Source organism: Meriones unguiculatus, chromosome 19 (genome assembly GCF_030254825.1).
Source record: "Meriones unguiculatus strain TT.TT164.6M chromosome 19, Bangor_MerUng_6.1, whole genome shotgun sequence".
Classification (NCBI taxonomy): Eukaryota; Metazoa; Chordata; class Mammalia; order Rodentia; family Muridae; genus Meriones; species Meriones unguiculatus.
Window position 1 is genome coordinate 48855877 of NC_083366.1, and position 19483 is coordinate 48875359.

Sequence of the window (19483 nt, forward strand, 5' to 3'; positions counted from 1 at the left end):
CCCCATGGTCTATTATTTGAATATATTTGAATGCTTAGTTGCCAAGGTATTATTTGAGAAGAATTAGGAGGTATAGTCTTCTTGGAAGAAGTATGTCACTGGTAGAGGGCTTTAAGTTTTTAACAGCAGAAGCTAACTCTCACTCTTTCTCTCTCTGACTGTGGATCAAGATATAGGCCTTAGTTACTTCTTTAGCAGCACAACTGCCTACTGCCATGCCTCCTGCTGTCATATTCCCCTGCCATGATACATTACAATTCTCAGGTTATACTCAATCACTGATGGAAGATAGGGCAGGAACCTAGAGGCAGAAACTGAAACAGAAGCCATGGAGGAATGTTTAGCCTGCTTTATATATACAACTCACGACCATCTGACCCAGGGGTAGCACCCCTACTGTTGGTTGAGCCTGCCTTCTTCCTCAATTATTAATCAAGAAAAATGCCTTACAGACTTGCCTACAAGCAATCTGAATGGAGACATTTTTCTCAGTTGAGGTTCCTCTTCTAGCTTGTGTCAAGTTGACAAAAAAACAAAAGGGAATATTCACTCATATTGTAATTTCCCTTACAATCTTGTGTAATACTATTTTATGGGCACTATCTTTTCATATGCATTGTCTTCTACTCCTCAGTAAAGTCTTAGTAGGTACAAAATATATCTTACAGAGCTTTGTTACCACCACCAGCCTCAAAACAAGCCTACACGTGCAGATGTACATTAAAAATGCATTCTGTTGCTGGAGAGATTGCTCAGTAGTTAAGAATAATGACTGTTCTTCCAAAGGTCCCGAGTTCAATTCCCAGCAACCATATGGTGGCTCACAACCATCTATAGTGAGATCTGGTGTACTCTTTCAGTGTGCAGGCACAGATGCAGGCAGAATGCTGTATAAATATTAAATACATAAATCTTTTAAAAATGCATTCTGTTAATGGGGAATGTAAGTCAACATTTTTCAAAGCCCACTAGGTAAACCCATGCAAGAGAAAATAGGGTAAAAATAAGAGTTCCATCTTAAAACTGCTTACAAGCACAAATACATAAATTATCTACAGAACAAAGAGTAAAAAGTATGCACCAAGGAAGTTCCTTGCCTACCTCTGTTTGGCAGGATTAGTGTGAGAACACTGGGACCTCTAGTCAAGAAAAAAAGAATAGGGTTTATCCATTCACCTTCAAATAATGGCTCCAAAGAGGTATAAGGCAAAAGTACTCAAAGAACAGCAAGATAATTGCCATGGGCACAATGAAAGGACAGCAAACATCATCAGACAATGGGGGCAAGCTTTGGGAATGACCGGGAGAGAGAATGAATGACAGCGCAAAGCCGGAGCCTGGACTGCTTCGAAGGCACTAACAATCAAGTGCACACTTTGGAAAGGAGACACAACTATGACTGAGTCAAGAAGAGGTTTGAGGAAACAGGCAGAATAAGAAGCTGGAAAGGAAGACTACAAATACATACCAACAAGACACGTTGCCTGCTATTCCTACTCTCAAGTAGAAATCTGAGACCCATTTAAGAACTTCACATGAAATCCTAAGTGCCAGGGCAGGGCCACTTGAATCAACTATCCCCTCCCCCAGTGCAAATGTATGTGACTTACTAAAGATAATATAACAAGGTGGCTTAGAACAATGGAGTTTCTATTGAAGATTTCAGCTCTGACATTCATTAGGTATATGACCATAAGAACATAATCAATCATACTTGATTAGGTATAAAAGCCTCCAGGGGAAACTACAGAGGTGGGGGGGGCATTAAAAAAAAAACAAACAACAACAACAACAAAAAAAAAAAACAACTATTTCCAAGCCTTCCTGGCCACTCAGCACCCAGACAACCAGGCAAATACAAGTTACTCCTGTCCTTTGGTTGAGGATATACAGAAGGACTACAAGAGTGAGCAGCTTAATAAGTTCCCAACCGATTTTATTAAGAAAATGTAGAATAAGGCATGGATCCTTGGATTAATGTCACAGTCCTTCAAGGGTCCTTGAAACTCAGGTTGGGAGTCACTATCCTAGAAAATAAGCCAAAGGAATAGAACATTCAACTTATGAGCAAACAGCTGTTGCAGCTACAGAATCTGGTACTGTGTATTAGGCACACCACAAAGCCTAGGCAACACCAAGCAAGGAAAAAAATACAGAGAAGTGTGTCAGGCAAGTGATGGGCAGTTGGTAGAGCTCAGAAGAATATGGTTTTCAAATCTGAGAGCAAAGCAGGTGTTTGGATTTTAAAATGAAGTAAGAAACTAAAAACTTCTGGTCAGGAAGTGTTGTGTTGAGCATAGTGCTTGAGAAGAACTCTTGCTTAGATCTGCGGGTGGGGGGACAGGCAAGCCTTCCTATCCATGAAGTATCTACCAGGCAGCAGTTTTCAACTATTGAGTAAGATTCCACTTCTAAGCCACACTTATTCAAAATGCTGAGCACTTAAATCGATATAAGCCATATTAATATTAATATGGCACACATCTTTTTTATTTTTCTCTTCATAATGTATTCATTATATATTCTGATTGAAGCCCCCTCCCTTAATTCTCCCAGTCCCTCCCTCCCTCCCTCCTCCCCTCATCCCCTTCCCTAGTCACTGAAGGGGGGAGTTCTGCACTATTGCCATCTGACCATAGCTTATTAAGTCTCCTTAGGACTGCTTGGATCCTCTTCCTCCGTGGCCTGGCAAGCCTGCATCATCAGGGACAAGTGATTAGAGAGCAGTCAACTGAGTTCATGATAAAGGCAGCCCCTGCTCACCTCACTCAGAGATCCACATGGAGACTTGGCTGCCAGTCAGCCACATCTGAGCAAGAGGTCTAGGTCCTCCCCATGCATGGTCCTCTGTTGGTGCATCAGTCTCTGCAGGAGCCCCTGGGCTCAGATCTTTTAGTTTTGTTGGTCTCCTTGGGCACACAACATCTTAACCACATTTCTTGATAACACTAAGTAAAAGTCTGCTTTAGAGATTATGTGAATGTAGTTAACATCTGAGCTTAAGAACCAGTCCGAGAACTTAGGAAAAAGAGAATAATTTGCAAGAGATCTCAAGCATTAAAAGGGGGAGGAGGGCCACTGGTAGAGCACCTCTGAGGGAGTCCCTGACTTGATGTTTTCTTCCTCAAACTTGGGTCTTTTTCTACCTTTGTATCTTACTAGTTTCTAAGCATTTATCCATGTTAAGTACCTTAAACAAGATGCAGTGATAACTGAAAGAATAATCAGTATCTAATAATTGAAATAGTGTAATGTTTGGGGCCTGTGTATCTGTCTTGTACAATAGGATAGAACTTTGAGACCACTTGCAGTCCCAACAAGACACTTTGGGCCCCTGGTACTTCAAACTCCTAGGCCTCAACTTCCACATCTAAAAAAAATGGAAATAAGGGCTCTGTTGTGGAAACTATTGAGCCAGTATTAACCAAGTGACTGCAATGTGATAAGTATACTGGTCTGGAACATGTTGGCTATATTGTCATCTTTACCATCTTCGCTTTGGCATTACTTTGACCACTCTCAGAGGGTATTCTGGGATACATCCAAAACATATCTCCTACAGCAATGAGGACATTACTCAACACCGCTGAATCTCACACTGCACAACTTGACAAGGCAGTGGTTGGCCCTACCTGTTGCAACACCTTTAGGAGATGGCTGTCATCAACTAGCCATGCTCAGCTTATGGCATGGGGTCCCAACATGCAAGACAGCACAGCCTATTTACTTCACCCAAGGAATCCATACCTTTGGAATTGGAAACACTATTCTCACTTTGGGACCAGTCTGTCAGGCTATGCTCCACAATGTGTGAAAACATGACTCCCACAAGTTTGTGTAGGTTTTTTTTTTAAGTGCATGATCATTAAGAATAAAAATAATCTGTAAGTCCTATTATCTGCTTTCCACCTGGAACTCTGGAAAGGGGTAACCCAAAACACGGCAGCCGCTGGTGTCCCAAACAAGGCAGGTACCTGAGCAAGGTTGAGCGAAATGATTCCACACACATACTGACAGGTCACTGGCCCCTTTTCTTCCCTGCACCAGGATCTGCAAAGTACAAAATTCCTTCCAAGAGCTCTCTTGGGCTCCGGGACAGATCCGCCACAGTCACCCGGGGGACAGGTGAGTGGTCCTGTGCATAGCCCAAGCTCACACCCCCAGATCCAGCAGAGAGCCACGCCGCCCTGGCTGAAGCTGTCCCATCCCGCGGCCGCGCACACCTTCCGGGACGCGCGGGGCGCAGTTCCCCGTGGCCCGGCGGACCTGCGCGGGGAGGCAGCCAACGTGCCCCCCGGCCACAGGCCCCTCGTCCCCGCCCTGTACTTACCTGGCCGGTGATGCCCGTGATGAGAGCCACCTTCCTGGGCTTGCCCATCTCGCCGTCCCCGGAACCCCGGGAGCTCGGGCAGCTAGCGGGAGCGTGAGCCATGTCGCCGCGGGCGGGTGAGAGGAAGGCGGAGTGCGACGAGCCGCGGGCCGGCAGGAACGTGGGTGAGCGCGCCAGTCGCCTCCCGGAGCTGCAGCGGCCGCCACAGTCTGACAGGGTGCGCGGGAGGCCGGGCGTGGAGCGAGGGGCGGGCCGGCCCGGCCGGGGCGGGCGGCGGGAGCCGGGCTGAGGCCTGGCGGGCGCCGCGTCACTCGCCCCAGCAGCGACGCGTCAGCAGCGCCCCCGGCAGCCCCGCCCCCGCCGGGGTCTCCGCGCCGAGCCACGCCCCTCGAGGGGGCGGGGCCTAAAGGCACCCGGCTCCTGGAAGAGGAAGGATGCGGGCTGCGACCGGGTAGAGGGTATGGCCTGCCTGGGCCTTGGTCTCCGGGAATCTTGATAATCGCCCCATGATGCAGAGAGAACGACTGGCTGACCTTTTCGGTAGGAAAAAAGCTCTGAATTCCAAATCCAGAAAACACAAGGCAGGGATCATCGCCTTTATTAAATAATTTCTGGAAACCTGCTGCAGTGTACTTGTGAGAAGTCAGTTTTACATTTCTTGAGGGCATTAGAGTTTCAAAGCTCCTAAATGGGGTTACAGGTATGAGGAATGACTAATCTTACCCTAATCTGGATATATGAGTCTTCTGGCAGTTTCCTCATTTGGAACTAGCTTGGAGGTTTACAGTAACTCCATTTAACAGTACTTAACTCCAGGAACAGTACTTCCTGGGCAGGCAGTTCTTTAACAATAAAAAAATAAATAAAATAAAATAAATAAATAAATAACTCTGACCCCACCCATCCTGCATAAGGAAACAATTGACAGAAAAGCACAGGTCAGCAAACCTGTACGTGACAAATTTCATGAGGTGGGGTTGTGGCAGTGGCTGTTGAATTTGCTTCTGTTCGGCAGATGCACACTGACAGAAAGGCTAACAGAGGACTCAGACATTGGAAGGAGGGTGAGGGGAAGAAGCACACCCCCACTGACCTGCTTGTCTCTCCAGGAAATATCTCAAATCGTCTTTCCAGTTGAGAACTAAGCTATCAGGACAGGGCCCAGTAGAACGTGCAGGATACGGTGCAAGCCTGGAGTCCCAAGATCGTGATGACCCCAAACTTCTCAGAAACATTCCAAACGTTTCCAAAGACAGAGGCTTGTCTGGCTTAATATTTTGCCTTTTCTCTAGTGCGTTCTATATGGAAAATGAGACCTAGAAGGTAGGCAAATATATTCATTGAAGCAAGAAATGTCTAAAATCCAGATGATCTTTAAAGATTGTTTTGTTTTTATATAAATAAGTTGTAATGCAAAGATAAATGATTCAGTGTTTTAAAACTTGCAGACAAAAATGTATACTTAGGAGAGATAGGTCCCATTTGTCCTGTAGGTCTGACACCTCCTTCTATTCTAATGAATACAAGACTTCATCTGTCTAGTAAGAAATGTAACAGTAGGAAAAAAAATCATAGAAATCAAATATCTATTGCATGAGCTGGAATGTGGCTTGGTGGGAAAGCCCTTGCCTAAAGGGTTCAGTTATTCACCACTATTTATTTAATACAAAGTAAATAAATAAAACCAATATTTTTAGGGCCTGAAAATGCACAAAATGGTAAAGAAAATATTTACAAACTATCAGAGATGAAAAACAAGCTGTGTAGCTTAAACAACCAAACTTCATTTCCTTCCTTACCAATCTAGAATCTGGAAGTTAAAGATCAAGGGGTGATTTCTTCTGAGGCCTGTCTCCCTTGCCTGTAGCTATCACCTTGCATCTTGTCATGGTGCCCTTCTGGGTCTCATTTTCCATGCACTAGAGAAAAGGCAAAATATTAAGCCAGACAAGTCTCTTTATAAGGTCTGGAATGTTTCTGAGGAATTTGGGCATCATGATCTTGGGACTCCAGGCTTGCACCATATCCTGCACATTCTGTTGGGCCCTGTCCTGATAGCTTAGTTTGCAACTGGAAAGACGATTTGTCATGTGCTTGTCTTTCAATTGGTAATGACCCCATGTTACCTTAATTGCCTTATTAAAGACGACGTTTCCCAGCCAGCATGATAGTCTGATAGGTAAAGGAACTTACCAGCAAGCCTGCCCTCCTGAATCCAACCACCCAGACCCACATAGTGGGAGGAAAGAAGCAAGCCCTGTAGTTGTGCTCCGACCTCAACATGTGTACCAATGTATATGCATGCCCACATATTTACAAAATAATTAAAAAATTAAAAATACCATATTACTTTTTCATTGAAGTTTTTTGTTTTGGGTTTTGTTTTAAGACAGGGACTCATGTAGCCCAGGGCTGGCCTGCAACTCATTATTATAGCCAAGAATGACTTGAAGTTTCTATCCCTCTGCCTCTCCTCTAGAGTACTCAGATTACATGCATGGACCACCACACCGTTTGTGTGGTCCTGGGAATCAAGCCCAGGACATGTGTATGCTAGGCAAATACTCTACCAACTGAACGATAGCCTTGCTCCCAGTTGCCTTTTTGGCTCAATGAAGTCTAACACTTCAACGTATGAATTAATAGAGGGACATGATACCTCATTAAAGGCAGAGGGAAAAAGGAGATTTTTTCTTGTTGGTTTGGTTTGGAAGTATAGAAAATAGCCGGTGGTAGGCATCGTTGTTGAAACTTTCCTAATGGCCTTAGAGGAATGTGTACAGTCTGCATAGGGGGTGGGCAGCATAAGATTCTGTTAGCCAGAGAGAAAGTGTACTAGTCTAGCACAGTAATTCTCAAATATGAGAGACTTTGTAACGCACAGGACATTTAGCTTTCTTTGCTGTAATAACTAGAGTTACACTATTGGTATTTAGTAATTAGAGAGCAGGTCTATTGCCCAACATTCTACTCTGTATAGCCCAGCTGACCCAAAGTATCCATATAGTCTGTTCTCTGTGTCCATTTATTCTGCATCCATCCACTCAACCAAATTTGCAGTATGTACCATGAAATTAAGACTGTAGTGCTTGTGATGTTCAGTCTTTTTCATATTAGAAATACTTGCTACTTTGCCTGACCACCTTTTCTTATTGCTGGGGAGTACATCTACCTTGTTTTTGCTGTCCCTGCCGCTTCCATCTTTTACAGATATCAGAATCCAGGTTCAGCCCTCTCTGGTGTGGATGAAAATGGGACATTCTCCCAGAATACTCAAAACCTTCAATGGGGAATTACTGAGGCATCCAGCTTCATGAACTGAACAACTACCAGGTTCTCATCCTATCCAGCATGCAGATACTGTTGTTAGACTACCTAGTCCCTACCACAGAAACCACCACTCCATTCCTCTAGAGATTGCAGACTAACGCAACACTTATGTCTGTAAAAATTATATATAGACAATTCTTCTTTCATTATCCCCTAATTAACATAGCGTAGCAATTAATTACACAGGGTTTATGTTGCATTAGGTTTTATAAGTCATCTAAAGATGATGTAAAAGATACAGGAGGATAGCCATAGGTTATATGCAAACACTATGCTACTTCATACAAAAGAGTTGAGCATCTGTAGATTTTGATATTCGGAGGGGACTAATAAAGATGTAGGGATATTCTAGAACCAATCTCATTCAGATAATGAGAAACAACACAGTTTTACATGTATATAGTGGCCGTCACTACAGGTGAGATCCTAAACAGTTCTTCCTCAATCAACGCCTCCTGTTAATGTTTCATGACCACAGGGATTCCCATCCCCCACATCTAATTCTAACTCCCAAACTACCCATCTGTTCTCCGTTTCTAAAATTGTACTACTAGGTTAGTATTTATTATAAATGGATCGTATAGGCTTTGGGCTTGCTTTTTCACTCAGGACTTCCTGTTGTTATGTTTATTAATAGTTTTGTGGAACTCCATCCTCTGTCAACAGGAGACTAGATTGTCCATTAATATTCCCTTGTGAAGGGGAGGGAAAACTTGTGTGTCTGAGCAGGAAGGACTAATGAAGCAGCACACTAGATACCCCAGTCTCCAACCTACCTCAAATTACGTAAGCCATTAAGTGTTGCCCATGTTCCTGTAGGTAACTCTCTACCTGTGCTCCTGTAAGTAACCTTAAATAAACTCATTAGTTTACCAAGCTAGAATATTTTGGTCTGCTGTTGTACCTTCTCTGGGATGAATAGATGTTTATTCATATCTTCTCCAAAAAAGTTGATGCAATAATAGTTCGTTAGTTCATTTGTTTGTTTGTTTGTTTGTTTTGTTTTTGTAGAGTAGTATTCTATCATATGGATATACCATATTTTGTTTCACTGCTCATGTAACTGAATTAATTCCTGGACTGTGTCCACGTTGGGGCTGTTACAAATGAAGCAGCTACAACCATTCCTGTATTGGTTATTGTGTGAAAGTAAGTTCATTTCACATAGGGTAAAATTACTAGACACTATGGTAATTACATCTGTTTTCCAAAAAGTTGACAGGCTGTTTTCTTGCAAGGACTTTGTAACTACAGAATTTACTGTATTAAATCCCTGAAGTGGCTTAATCTTTTCAACTCGATAGGATTTGAATCAAATAAGATACTCAGATTTGTGAGGTAATTTCCAAGAAGGATTAACAGAGAAGACACTCCCCTGTGGTGGGTGATGTCTTCCAAGCACAAGGAGTCTATGGAAAAATCTGTGCTGCCTGCCTTTGGTTCTTGCTGGTGAGTGTGTCTACTCCATGGTTGCAGTTGAGATACTGTTGTCTTCTGCTCCTGTGGCCAGGATACAGCTTCTCCAGCAGTCTTCCAGGAAAGCGTGATTAGGACTGCAGAGGCATTTACCATCATGGACTGAACAGCTACCGACTTCTCAGCCTCCGAAATTGTACAGGCAGACATTATTGGGACTACACAGCTCCAGTCAGATATAAACCATCTATTTAATTAATTAATCCAACAAATTAAGAGCTAATTAATCTTTAGATAGAGATCACATTACTAATATAATCACTGCTTTAAATATATATATATATGTATATGTCAGGTTCTGACTCCTGAATAACATGGTGGTACAAAAGATTTAAACTCTACACTTCACTATCTTAACTATGTCTAAAAGAACAATTAAATGGTCAAGTGGTGTATGTGTTTCACTGAGACAGAAGAATTAGAGCATGGGAAAGCCTACAGGGGAGGAGCAGATACCATTTTAACTTACCTTGCCCTTTAGAATTTATACCAGTTTTCTAGTTTGGGCAAGAGGCAAGATGTACACTAGATTCTGAGGTAAAAATCATTTAAAATAAAGATCAACCTCTTCTGGGCATTAGACAATAAAATTCCTGCTCTTCTACTCGAATAAAATGATCTATCAATCTTCCACTAGAGAACATAGGCGAAGCATCAGGTTACAAGCAGAACTGGAAGGCAGTGAGATAGCCCTGCAAGTCCTAGGGGCTCCTAACATTCACCATTTTGATTTAAGATATGCCGGTCTACTAGTGGACTCACAATTGTAGCAAGTTTTTTTTATATACTATTTTTGTTTTAAATTTATTTTCATTTCTTGAAATGGGCCCTATTTATGTTGCCGTAGTTTGTCTTAAACTCCTGAACACAAGTGTTCCTCCTGTCTCAGCCTCCCAAGCTGCTTGAACCTCTGATACATGCCACCACACCTTTATGTGCTAATAAAAAGTAGTGGGGTACTCAAAACAATTGAAGACCTTTTTGTTGTTGTTTTATTTTGTTTTGTTTGTTTTTTGAGGCAGGGTTTCTCTGTGTACCCTTGTCTGTCCTGGACTCTCTTTATAGACCATGTTGACCTCAAAATCACAGAGCTCCACTTGCCTCTGCCTCCCTGAATGCTGGGGTTAAAGGTGTGAACACCCGGCTTGAAGACCTTTATTTATCTACATTAAAGTACAAGATCCAGAATCTATGCCTCTCTGTGTTGTATCCCTCAATTCATTTTGTCTCCTGCGTCTTCATTTTCTTTTAATTGAATTTTTTAAATGAATCAATAATTTTCAAGGTCAAAGAATCTGGGAAATATTTCCATTCTGATATTCTCAGCTTCTCAGTGCATAGAAACACATGAGCAGCACCTTGAAATCATTGCTGCACTGTTCAATTGGAATCTGCCCTGGCGAAGCGCTGGCTCATTTTTCCGTCCGTGGTAGAAAACCCAGAGGAGAAAACCATATGATGTGTTAAGTCTCTTTTTGGCTGCTATTTTCAACATTCTTCTGGCAGAATTTGAGAATATATTCATGTCCACGCCTCCCTTTGTGCCATTAATTAAAGCCCTGCCCAGTTTAAAAAAAAAAAAAAGGTATTCAATAACATAAAACACTAGAGATGAAGTAATACATTGTTCTTTAAATTAGATGAGGTAATAAAACACCCTAGACTGCCTGTGGAAACTTGCCAGTACCTGGCTACTAGTCTGATCCCTATAATATGTCAAAACTGCCTCAAGGATAAGATATTGGTCTCGTTTTCAATTCTGAGTCCCCCTCCTATCAGGGATGCCTCACCATTTTGTACTAAGATGTTTAATATGTTCAAGATGCTATCATAAAACTCAGGCTCTTTCAGTTGTGGTGTACTGCATCAGGCAATGGCTTCTACTCTTCTTTCTTGTGTTTGATGCCCAGTAATGTATTGAAAGGGGTCCTGATCTGAAGCTATGATTATAAGGGGAGTTCTTTGAATCATATACACAACACAATCTGATAGATCTCTTAGGATTATCGGTAAAGAAAGCTTCAAACCTATTGATTTTTAAATGTTTTACATAATTCTTTTGTTTGAATATTTATTTGTTTGCTTACTGAATGTTCTTGTGTACTTCCCTTTCTGAGTTTATATGTACCACACGTGTGCAGAAACCCTCAGAGGCCAGAAGAGGACACCAAGCCTTCTAGTGTGTTTTTGGCTTTTGTTCTGTTTTGTTTTTTAGTGAATCATTCCTCCATCTTAGAGAGTTTCTTTTAACTTCTGGGAGTCATGCTTTTGGGAATTCACTTTAGGAAAAAAAAAGTGATGAATTGTGCCTTTGTTCTTACTGAAGTGACTCACTTTGAGATAACAGTAGATAAAACCATGGCATAATACTCAGACAGTTTTAGGGTAACTTACCTCAGATTCTCAGAACAAATTTGAGCTGGGGAAAAAGCAAATTATTCTCTGGAAACTTCACTAAACAGCAGTAAACACTAGTGTGGATATAACCTTCAGCTATTGGCATCAGCTGAGATGGCAATGCCAACTGTAGTCCTGGCAATATGATCTTGATAGCAAATGATCACTGTGGTAGTCACTACATCTTGACTCCAAAGGAAGAGTATTTTGCTAAGATTCAGGGAAAAAGGAATGAGGATATGAATGGTAATGAGACTAAAGTCATCAAGATAATTCCATTCTCCTTGTCAATGAGTGATGTGGTTACATCTCTAGCCCCAGAGACATAGTGGATGAGATTTCTCTGCCTGATGAATCCCTCTCACCTATTCATGGTAAACATCCTTAGTGTCATTACCAGGGAATACAGAGTTCCTCCAGTGAGTCCTTGGTCTTCTAGATAAAAGAATTGAAAATCCAGAGTCAAAAGGAAACTTGAGGACAATATTGGAATTTGACAGAAAATGAATCACAAGGCAGACAAGCTGAAGATTTTGGCAGGAAGATGGAGGAGAGGAAGTGACAAAGTTATACTTTCTAAGATGGAAGGTAAGGAAGCAGGATGGCTCAGCAATGGGAGTCAGAGCAGCTGCCTGCTAAGGAGGTTCCTTCAAAGAGTGAAAATGCTCTGAGCATCAGGGCAAGCAGGTTGAGGATTTCTGCCAGCACCCAAAAATAAGAGATCATAGAGGGAAAAGCAACTGCAGAAGCAGGTGGGCTTAGCAGTAGTAGCCTGCAAGACATTGTCTGAGGTGATGGACCCTAGGGTGTATATTATCTTCAGGTGTGCACTGTTTCTCTTCACCTTTTGGTTTCAGGGTTCTCTCCTGTGATGGTAAAGCAGACATGTCTTCTAATCACAAGAGGCCATTTGTTTCACTTGAGTAAATGAACTTTCTGCTCCTTCTGTTCTCTTAAGGTGAGGATGCTATGAACCACTGGCCAGGCCATTACTAAAGGGAGTTACTGACAAGTAGCCATAAGACATGCCCAAATTATGGAACCAGGCAAAGAGGGCTAGAGGTGCCGGGAAATTAAAGAATATTTGTGGAGCCACAAGCAGATGTGACATGATTTATTTATTCTGGGCAAAGGTCTCAAGGACATTTATACAGAGGTTACACAAAAGTGGCATCTTGCCACTTGAGCTGCATAACATTGTGTTTATTGTTAACTCTGGTTCCCCAGATATCTAGTAGCTGTCTTCTTAACTAAGTCACTCTGAATATCCACACTTATACCATTTTGTTTAAACCTTTATCCAAGCCTTACAGCCTCTATTTCCTTTATTCCGCCCCTTTTAGACAGTAGGCACTTTATTATAAAGGACCCATAGGGATATTCCTTTGACCCATAATACACAACAGTAGTACAGGGAAGAACAACATATAACAAAGAAACAAGTTATACTTCCTAAAGTTGAGATGGTTCACTTTGGGCTACTGGGAAGGAGGTCCCACTATTGTTCTAGGAGGTCTCCAGTCAACTGCTGGATCATCTGTAGCTACCTCACTGTCCAACTGACAAAAATAGATTAACAAGGTGAAATGTTTTAAATATCTTCATAGAGAAAAAGATTAAATCTTGGGGCCTCTCTAAGGATACCTTTTGGGTTTGTTTGTTTGTTTGCTATCAGGTGTTTGGGGTACTTTGAGTCCAGTAAAGTGGTCATGTCAGTGGTTGTTCCCTTCCTGCAGATCTTGGTTGTTGAACATGGAAAAGGTATGTTCAACATGCCTTCATGTTCAAGTGTCAAAATGTTGAGTCTATAGGGTATGAGGCTCCTGTATTACTGAAGGTTCTTGAATGAGGATAGTCATTTGAGTTAATGAGTTTTAGATAAAGTTTTAGAGTCAGAAAAGCAGAACAGTAACTTGGACATTTCCATCTTGAGATTATCAGCTAAGATGGCTATAGAACAACAGAGTTACTTTTAACTTATGGTAAGCTTCATTTCATGGTAAATGAGCCCATCTTCCACAAGGCACAAGGCCCTGTGGGGCCCATGCAGCTCACAGATTAAATGTGGACAGTTACTACCTTTCTAAGAAATAAGAAATAACAGAAAAAGATGACACTGTTATGTCAACATGAGGATGAGATCAAACATGTGTAGCATATGACTTGGCCTTCATCTTGATTAGTGACATCATCATGATAGTGTTGACTGTCAAAGTCCAGCTCTGACACCTCAGAGTCTGAAGGTGGAGGCATGGTATCAGTAGAACACACAGACACACGGACCTTCCGTTTAGGTCAAACAGGTTCTCTTTTATTTTGAGGGGGAAAACACACACATGTACACACACATATACAAACACACACTTGGTGGGTGAAGTAAGTCTCCAACAACTTTACATATATAAATTCACATTTGGTGGATGAAGCAGAGCTCCATCCACTTTATTTCTTTTCTCACGGTTATATATCCCAACAGAATCTTTCAAACAATATAAAAATTACAATGTGGCTACATTCTATTTTTCTTTAAGTGAATGATTACAATGAGTTCCCCAATACTCTTACATGAGTAAACATTTTACGTATTACAGAAAAACAAATTATTGCCAATAACCCATATACATTCAAGTCTAAACAACTTGTTATAAATTAACAAAGTATAAGCAAGATATTTTTCTCAGCTGTTTTTTTGTTTTTGTTTTTTGTTTTGTTTTGTTCTTTACTGGCAGTCTGCAATTTGTAGTTACAAAGAAAGGATCAATCATTTTATTATTTATCTTAAAAAGTAATCTTTTAAAAATCTTAAAAGAATAACAAATCTAAACTTTTACATAAAAAATCAGTCATTTCTACTTTAAATCCTTAAGCTGCACACCTATTCACTAACTTTTTTTATTAAATCATATCAGGAAGCCGAAGGCAAAAATGGATACAAGAAATTAATCATCACCATGATCACCAGCCCAGCTTTAGCAAGAAAGGTATGTCAGCTAGTACTTGTTGGGCTGCCATTGTTTTGGTTTCCTGACCTCAAATAATCCCTCACTCAATTATCAAGAGTGTGCCTTTCTGAACTTCAGATTGGTCCTCCAAGATTTTGTACATTAAAGCTACTAACAAAAACATATTAACCAAACTTTATTAACAGTGTACATCTTTCTGAAGGTGGTAGTTGAACCATTAATCTGATCCAGCACCAATGATTGAAAAGATCAATCACCATTATCGCAAGTGCCAATGACACTGCCCTGTGAGGGGCTGAAAACCCCCTTAGAGTTCTCGTAAAACTCATAGATTATGAGGGAGATTATGAAGCAGAGAAAACTCCACAACAACATGAGGTCCTCAGGTCACATAGTCCTGGGGCTTGACCTCTCCGAGGCACGTCCATTGTGGTTGTGCTAACCAGTAGGCTGCATTCCATGAGTTCTAAAGCCATTTTGCTGTTCCTCTCTCACAGCCCCCAACAGCTGACCATGTGAATTCACTACCATCTTTGCCAATGTACCACACGGCATGAACTAAAATGGCAGCACCCATTAAACTTCCTGGCACCACTGAGCCTTCAGAGGATTACCACTTAGAATTTTCTGGACCACAGATGTTTGGTCACATGTCCCAGTCCTCTTATCTTCATTTTGATTTTTTCTTTTCTCCTTTCTTTAGGTTTTTGCCTTCCTGGATGCTTAATGGGATATGAAAATTGTTGACCCAGAGAAGACTTTAGCATGAGTGGTATTGCCAAACTGTAAGTTCAATACATTTTTATATCAGACCTCAATGGTAGGTTTGGGGATTTTGTCTGTCTGATCGTTTTTTGTTTTTGTTTTTGTTTTTTAATTTGACACATTGCTTTACATTATATATTTCCTCATTTTCATAAAGGACTTAAAAGAGTTTTCCTAGACATGCCTCCAGCACTACCCAACAAACATGCTGAGATGGCTAGACTTGGAAAGTTCATGTGAATTTGCAGCGGCCCAAGGAAAGCTTGGAAAAATACAGATCCCACCTGGGGTCCAAACTATTAATAGATTTCCAGGGGTTAGACAAGCTGCTGCAAGTGGGCTGCTACAACAGCGAGAGGCATAAAAGAAATCAGCCTGCTTGATCAGGAGGCTGGAGGGGCAGGTTGCCCTGGGTCCTAATGCCTATTCTTTCTGCTCAGCATCTCCAAGCCTGTTTTACTCTAACAAAGATAAAGTGTTCTTACCCTTTGGGGGATTCTTTTTGCCCTAGGTATGACTGCTTCTGTTTCTGCCCCACCAAGCCCTTTGGCACCCTAGCTATTCTTTTTACTTCATGGACAGACAAGGAAAAAGAACAAGCTGTGTGCCATCTCTTTCTAAGTTACTTTAACTCCAATATTACAGTTTTAAGGGCTTCCTGAACTGCGTTTTCTGGATGCTGGAACCACAAATTTGTTGATGTTTCATTGTGTATCTGATTCTTATCTCTGCTACTTGCACTTATTCAAAACCAAAAGTGCTCTTATGGTAGATAACTCTATGTACAAAATCTACCTGTGCTTTCTATAAGGGTTATCTATGAATTTATGAAGCTTAACAGTGTGTAAACATAATTTTCATTTATTGACATCAGCTTTCTTTTATTAAGGTGATGATTTTGCACAGCACTGTCCCTGAGCTGAAAAAATGCCATCTTCATTGCTTCAGCTGTGCTTGCTTGCAAAAGATCATCACAGCTGGGATTCTTGTTGTGGACATAAACATGTTTTTTGTTTTGGTCCCAGGTGTGGGATGTGGGACTGATTTTCAGAGGGTCAAAGCAGCATACTATTTGCCTCCTGTGGGCTCTGAGAGGAGCTCTTTGCCAGCTGCAGATAGTTTGAATCTGAGGACTCTGGAGAGAGGATAAATGCCAGATTCTAGAGAGTGGAGGGAGGAGAAAGAACGATGCTGCTCTTGCTTCTCCCTTGCTTCTCCTGGTTGCTGTTGTGAGACAAGATGATGGAGATCTCCTAAAATGAGGATTAGACTTGGCTCCAAGGAACCCAATGACCCTGACCAGCAGGAAGCAGCTAAGAAAGAACTGCAGCCCCTCTCCCACTAACCTTTTCTCTCTCCTACCTGGTGTTGGAGTATTGAAATGGATTGGGGTGGAGTAGGGAGAAAAAGATAAGAAACATAAATAAAAGTTTTTTTTAAAAAAAAAAAACGAGTGCCAACAGATTCTTTGTTTGTTTGTTTGTTTGTTTTTGTTTTTCGAGACAGTGTTTCTCTGTGTAGCCATGGCTGTCCTAGAACTTTCTCTGTAGACCAGGCAACTCACAGAGATCACCTGCCTCTGCCTCCCGAGTGCTGGGATTAAAGGTGCCAGCCACTACTGATTCTTGATTACTAGTGTTCCTTCCTAGGAGAGATCAAGCAGAGTTATTGGAGCCTCATGAAGTAACCACTCCCCGATACCAGTGGTACACAATTCTGCCCTAATTGGCCTGGTGGACTTGGAGAGGAGCTAGAGCACATGGGCTGGGAAGAGCTAGAAAAAGAGGGCTTCCGCTGTGTTGCTATAGTGATGGCATCATCCATGATGGGTGAAGACTTTTCCAGTGTGGCTGTTTTCACGTCACCTGCCAGTAACCCCTCACCCATGCTCTTCAAGTAAGCCTAATGAACTCACTGGTTCCCCAGGATGAACTTTGGTGAAATAAAACCTTAGTTTGTCATTGGGACTTAATGAGGAGGGGGTACACATTGCTTATTGCCATCTGCCACCCTTCTAGGGAGAGAGGAATTCTCATACCCATGGTAAATTTGTTTATTGCTGTTTTTATATCTTGTGATGTTTAAAAAGCAAATTTTATGCAAGTTATGAAGGTCTGAATAAATTATTTAAGGTATGTGTATAACAGATGAGACTTGGAGATGATATTTGTGATATTAAAATTTCTAAGGTCATAGTTCAATTTATTGATGTCAAACCTCTGTCTAAATCAATGGAGCTAAAAAAGGATTGGCTTTTGTTCAAGTTTTACCTAAACATTACATAATAATCACAAGTACCAGACTGGATAAGTGGCCTTCTAGCTGTTCAATAACCATACTTGCAGAATATGCTAATGTAGTCATAGTGATTAAAAGGGAGACTATTTTTCCTCTTTCCCTCCAAGGTCAAGTAGGCCTCAGGTGCTTTGAGGCATCTCAAAACAACTTTTTCTATTGTTCAGGGGAGCCATGGAACCTTGCCTGGTATACTCTAACCAGTCTCTATTATACAAAGGGAAAGATTAGCACAGAGGAAAATTTCCTCAATGTTTCCAAATAAAGTCACAGTTAAGCAAAGCCTTCAACATCCTCAAATAGGTTGAACAGCTAGTAAAAGGAAGGCTACAGAGACCAGAGGGTCTTCAGGCCCAAGTGACCCCTGGGTACCAGATCATCAACCAGCCCTGATGGTTAAAACAAAACAAGCAAACAAACAAAAAACAACACCAGCAACAACAAAATCTGTGCTTAATTTTGACTACCCACAAAACATATGTGTGTGTATGTGTGTGTGTGTGTATAACCAAAAGGAAAGTACAACTGAACTAAAATTTTTGGGCTTTGTAAAATGCAAGTTTTTTTTTTTTTTTTTCTATGCCTGCCCTTGCTCTGGAGACCTTAAAATTTATTAAAAGCTGGTACTATAGCTGGGTAGATACTCAGCTATTCTAACCCAACAATATTGGCCTGGCCTACTTCCCAGCCATGTCTCCCATTACCTACCATCTTAGTCTCACCCTGGCACCTCCTCCTTTATCTGTGTCCCCATGGTAACTCCTGACTTTTTTTTTCTGATCTCCACCTGAGATTCCCTCTCTCTAGGTTCAGAAACCCTTCCTTATCCTCTCCTGCCCAGCTACTGGCTGTTCACCACTTTATTTATCCAATCAGAAGGTGATGGAGAACAGCGTTTATAACATACCAAGGAGACGCTTCATAAAAACTGACAGTGCCAGAGTCTGGACTGCAACCAGATCTCTGGATACACAAATCAGCATTTGAATACACACTGCACAAAAACATCTTCTGAGACAATGCACAATCTAAGACAATGCACTCTCCAGACATTACACTTAAGTCCATGTGAGATATTATATAGACAACTATATATCACTAATGAGTTTCTTAAGAAAAATGCTACCCAGATAGAAGACCTCAGACCTTAGCTAAACTCAATATTGCAGCAACTACCTGCAGCCAAAAAAGATGGGCCCATCATTATTTTAGCATTAAAATAAAATAATGGTTAAATATATTATCTTTCTCTCAATTTGACAGTGTGAAAGGGACCTCACACTGTGATTCTAGTCACTCCAATGGCCTGAAAGCAGATCTTTTGCTTATCACTCAGCAGTTCAGCCTTCAGCCAAAGTGAAATGAAGAGGAGCACAGTGAGTACTCTTGTGTGCTCAAGAGATCCTGATGGACTTTGATTTGAGTCTTGAGAAAATGCCCTGTGTCCTGACTTCTCCTCATTCTCTGCCCAGTGCTTAAAATGTTAGTAACCCTTGTCTTTACTTCTTCCACACCTCTCCTCCTAGGCACCAGTTAAGGACTTCCTTTCTTCCCACCCTTGGCTATAAGACACTTTTGAGTTCTGTTGCTGTTAATTTAACGGTAAGGTTAAATGTTTATTATTAGCCCTAGAATTATCAGGGCAGTGTTGTCTAACCTGCTATCATAACCAATAAGGACACAGAAACCTGTTGTATTTTAGACTAGCCTTATATCACCAGGGACAGGGCAGATATTAACCCTGTAAACTACCTTTATCTCCCAGCCTCATCCCAGGCTACCTCCCACCCATAGTTTCATAAATACTCACTTATTCTTCATCTGAACCACTTCCTCCATTTATGCCCACCATGTGCTTCTTTCCGTGCTTACCCATGGCAGCTCTCTGCTTTCTTTCTTCTCTTCCTGTTTCTTTTTCCCATGATCC

The 19483-nt window shown here is 41.5% G+C and overlaps 1 protein-coding gene and 1 long non-coding RNA gene across 13 annotated transcripts in view; one reads left to right on the forward strand and one right to left on the reverse strand.

The window, feature by feature from the left end:
• Gmds (GDP-mannose 4,6-dehydratase) overlaps nucleotides 1-4579 on the reverse strand; it is a 505965-nt gene extending 501386 nt beyond the window's left edge. Inside the window, exon 1 of the mRNA XM_060372300.1 lies at nucleotides 4331-4579. Coding sequence (XP_060228283.1) covers nucleotides 4331-4432 — 102 coding nt within the window. The 5' untranslated portion in view covers nucleotides 4433-4579. The remainder of the gene's footprint in view (nucleotides 1-4330) is intronic.
• Nucleotides 4580-4674: 95 nt separating this feature from the next.
• Nucleotides 4675-19483, forward strand: part of LOC110558634 (uncharacterized) — a 102053-nt gene continuing 87244 nt past the window's right edge. For 7 of the 12 annotated variants that reach the window (XR_009587589.1, XR_009587587.1, XR_009587585.1 and 4 more), the window contains exons 1-4: nucleotides 4697-4870; nucleotides 12391-12491; nucleotides 14443-14514; nucleotides 15200-15281. This is a non-coding gene — a long non-coding RNA (uncharacterized LOC110558634). Of the gene's footprint in view, nucleotides 4871-7540; nucleotides 7664-11253; nucleotides 12122-12390; nucleotides 12492-14442; nucleotides 14515-15199; nucleotides 15282-16150; nucleotides 16675-18819; nucleotides 18933-19082; nucleotides 19159-19483 lie in introns of those variants that run through there. The other 5 variants (XR_009587590.1, XR_009587588.1, XR_002477022.2 and 2 more) reach the window with 5 other exon arrangements.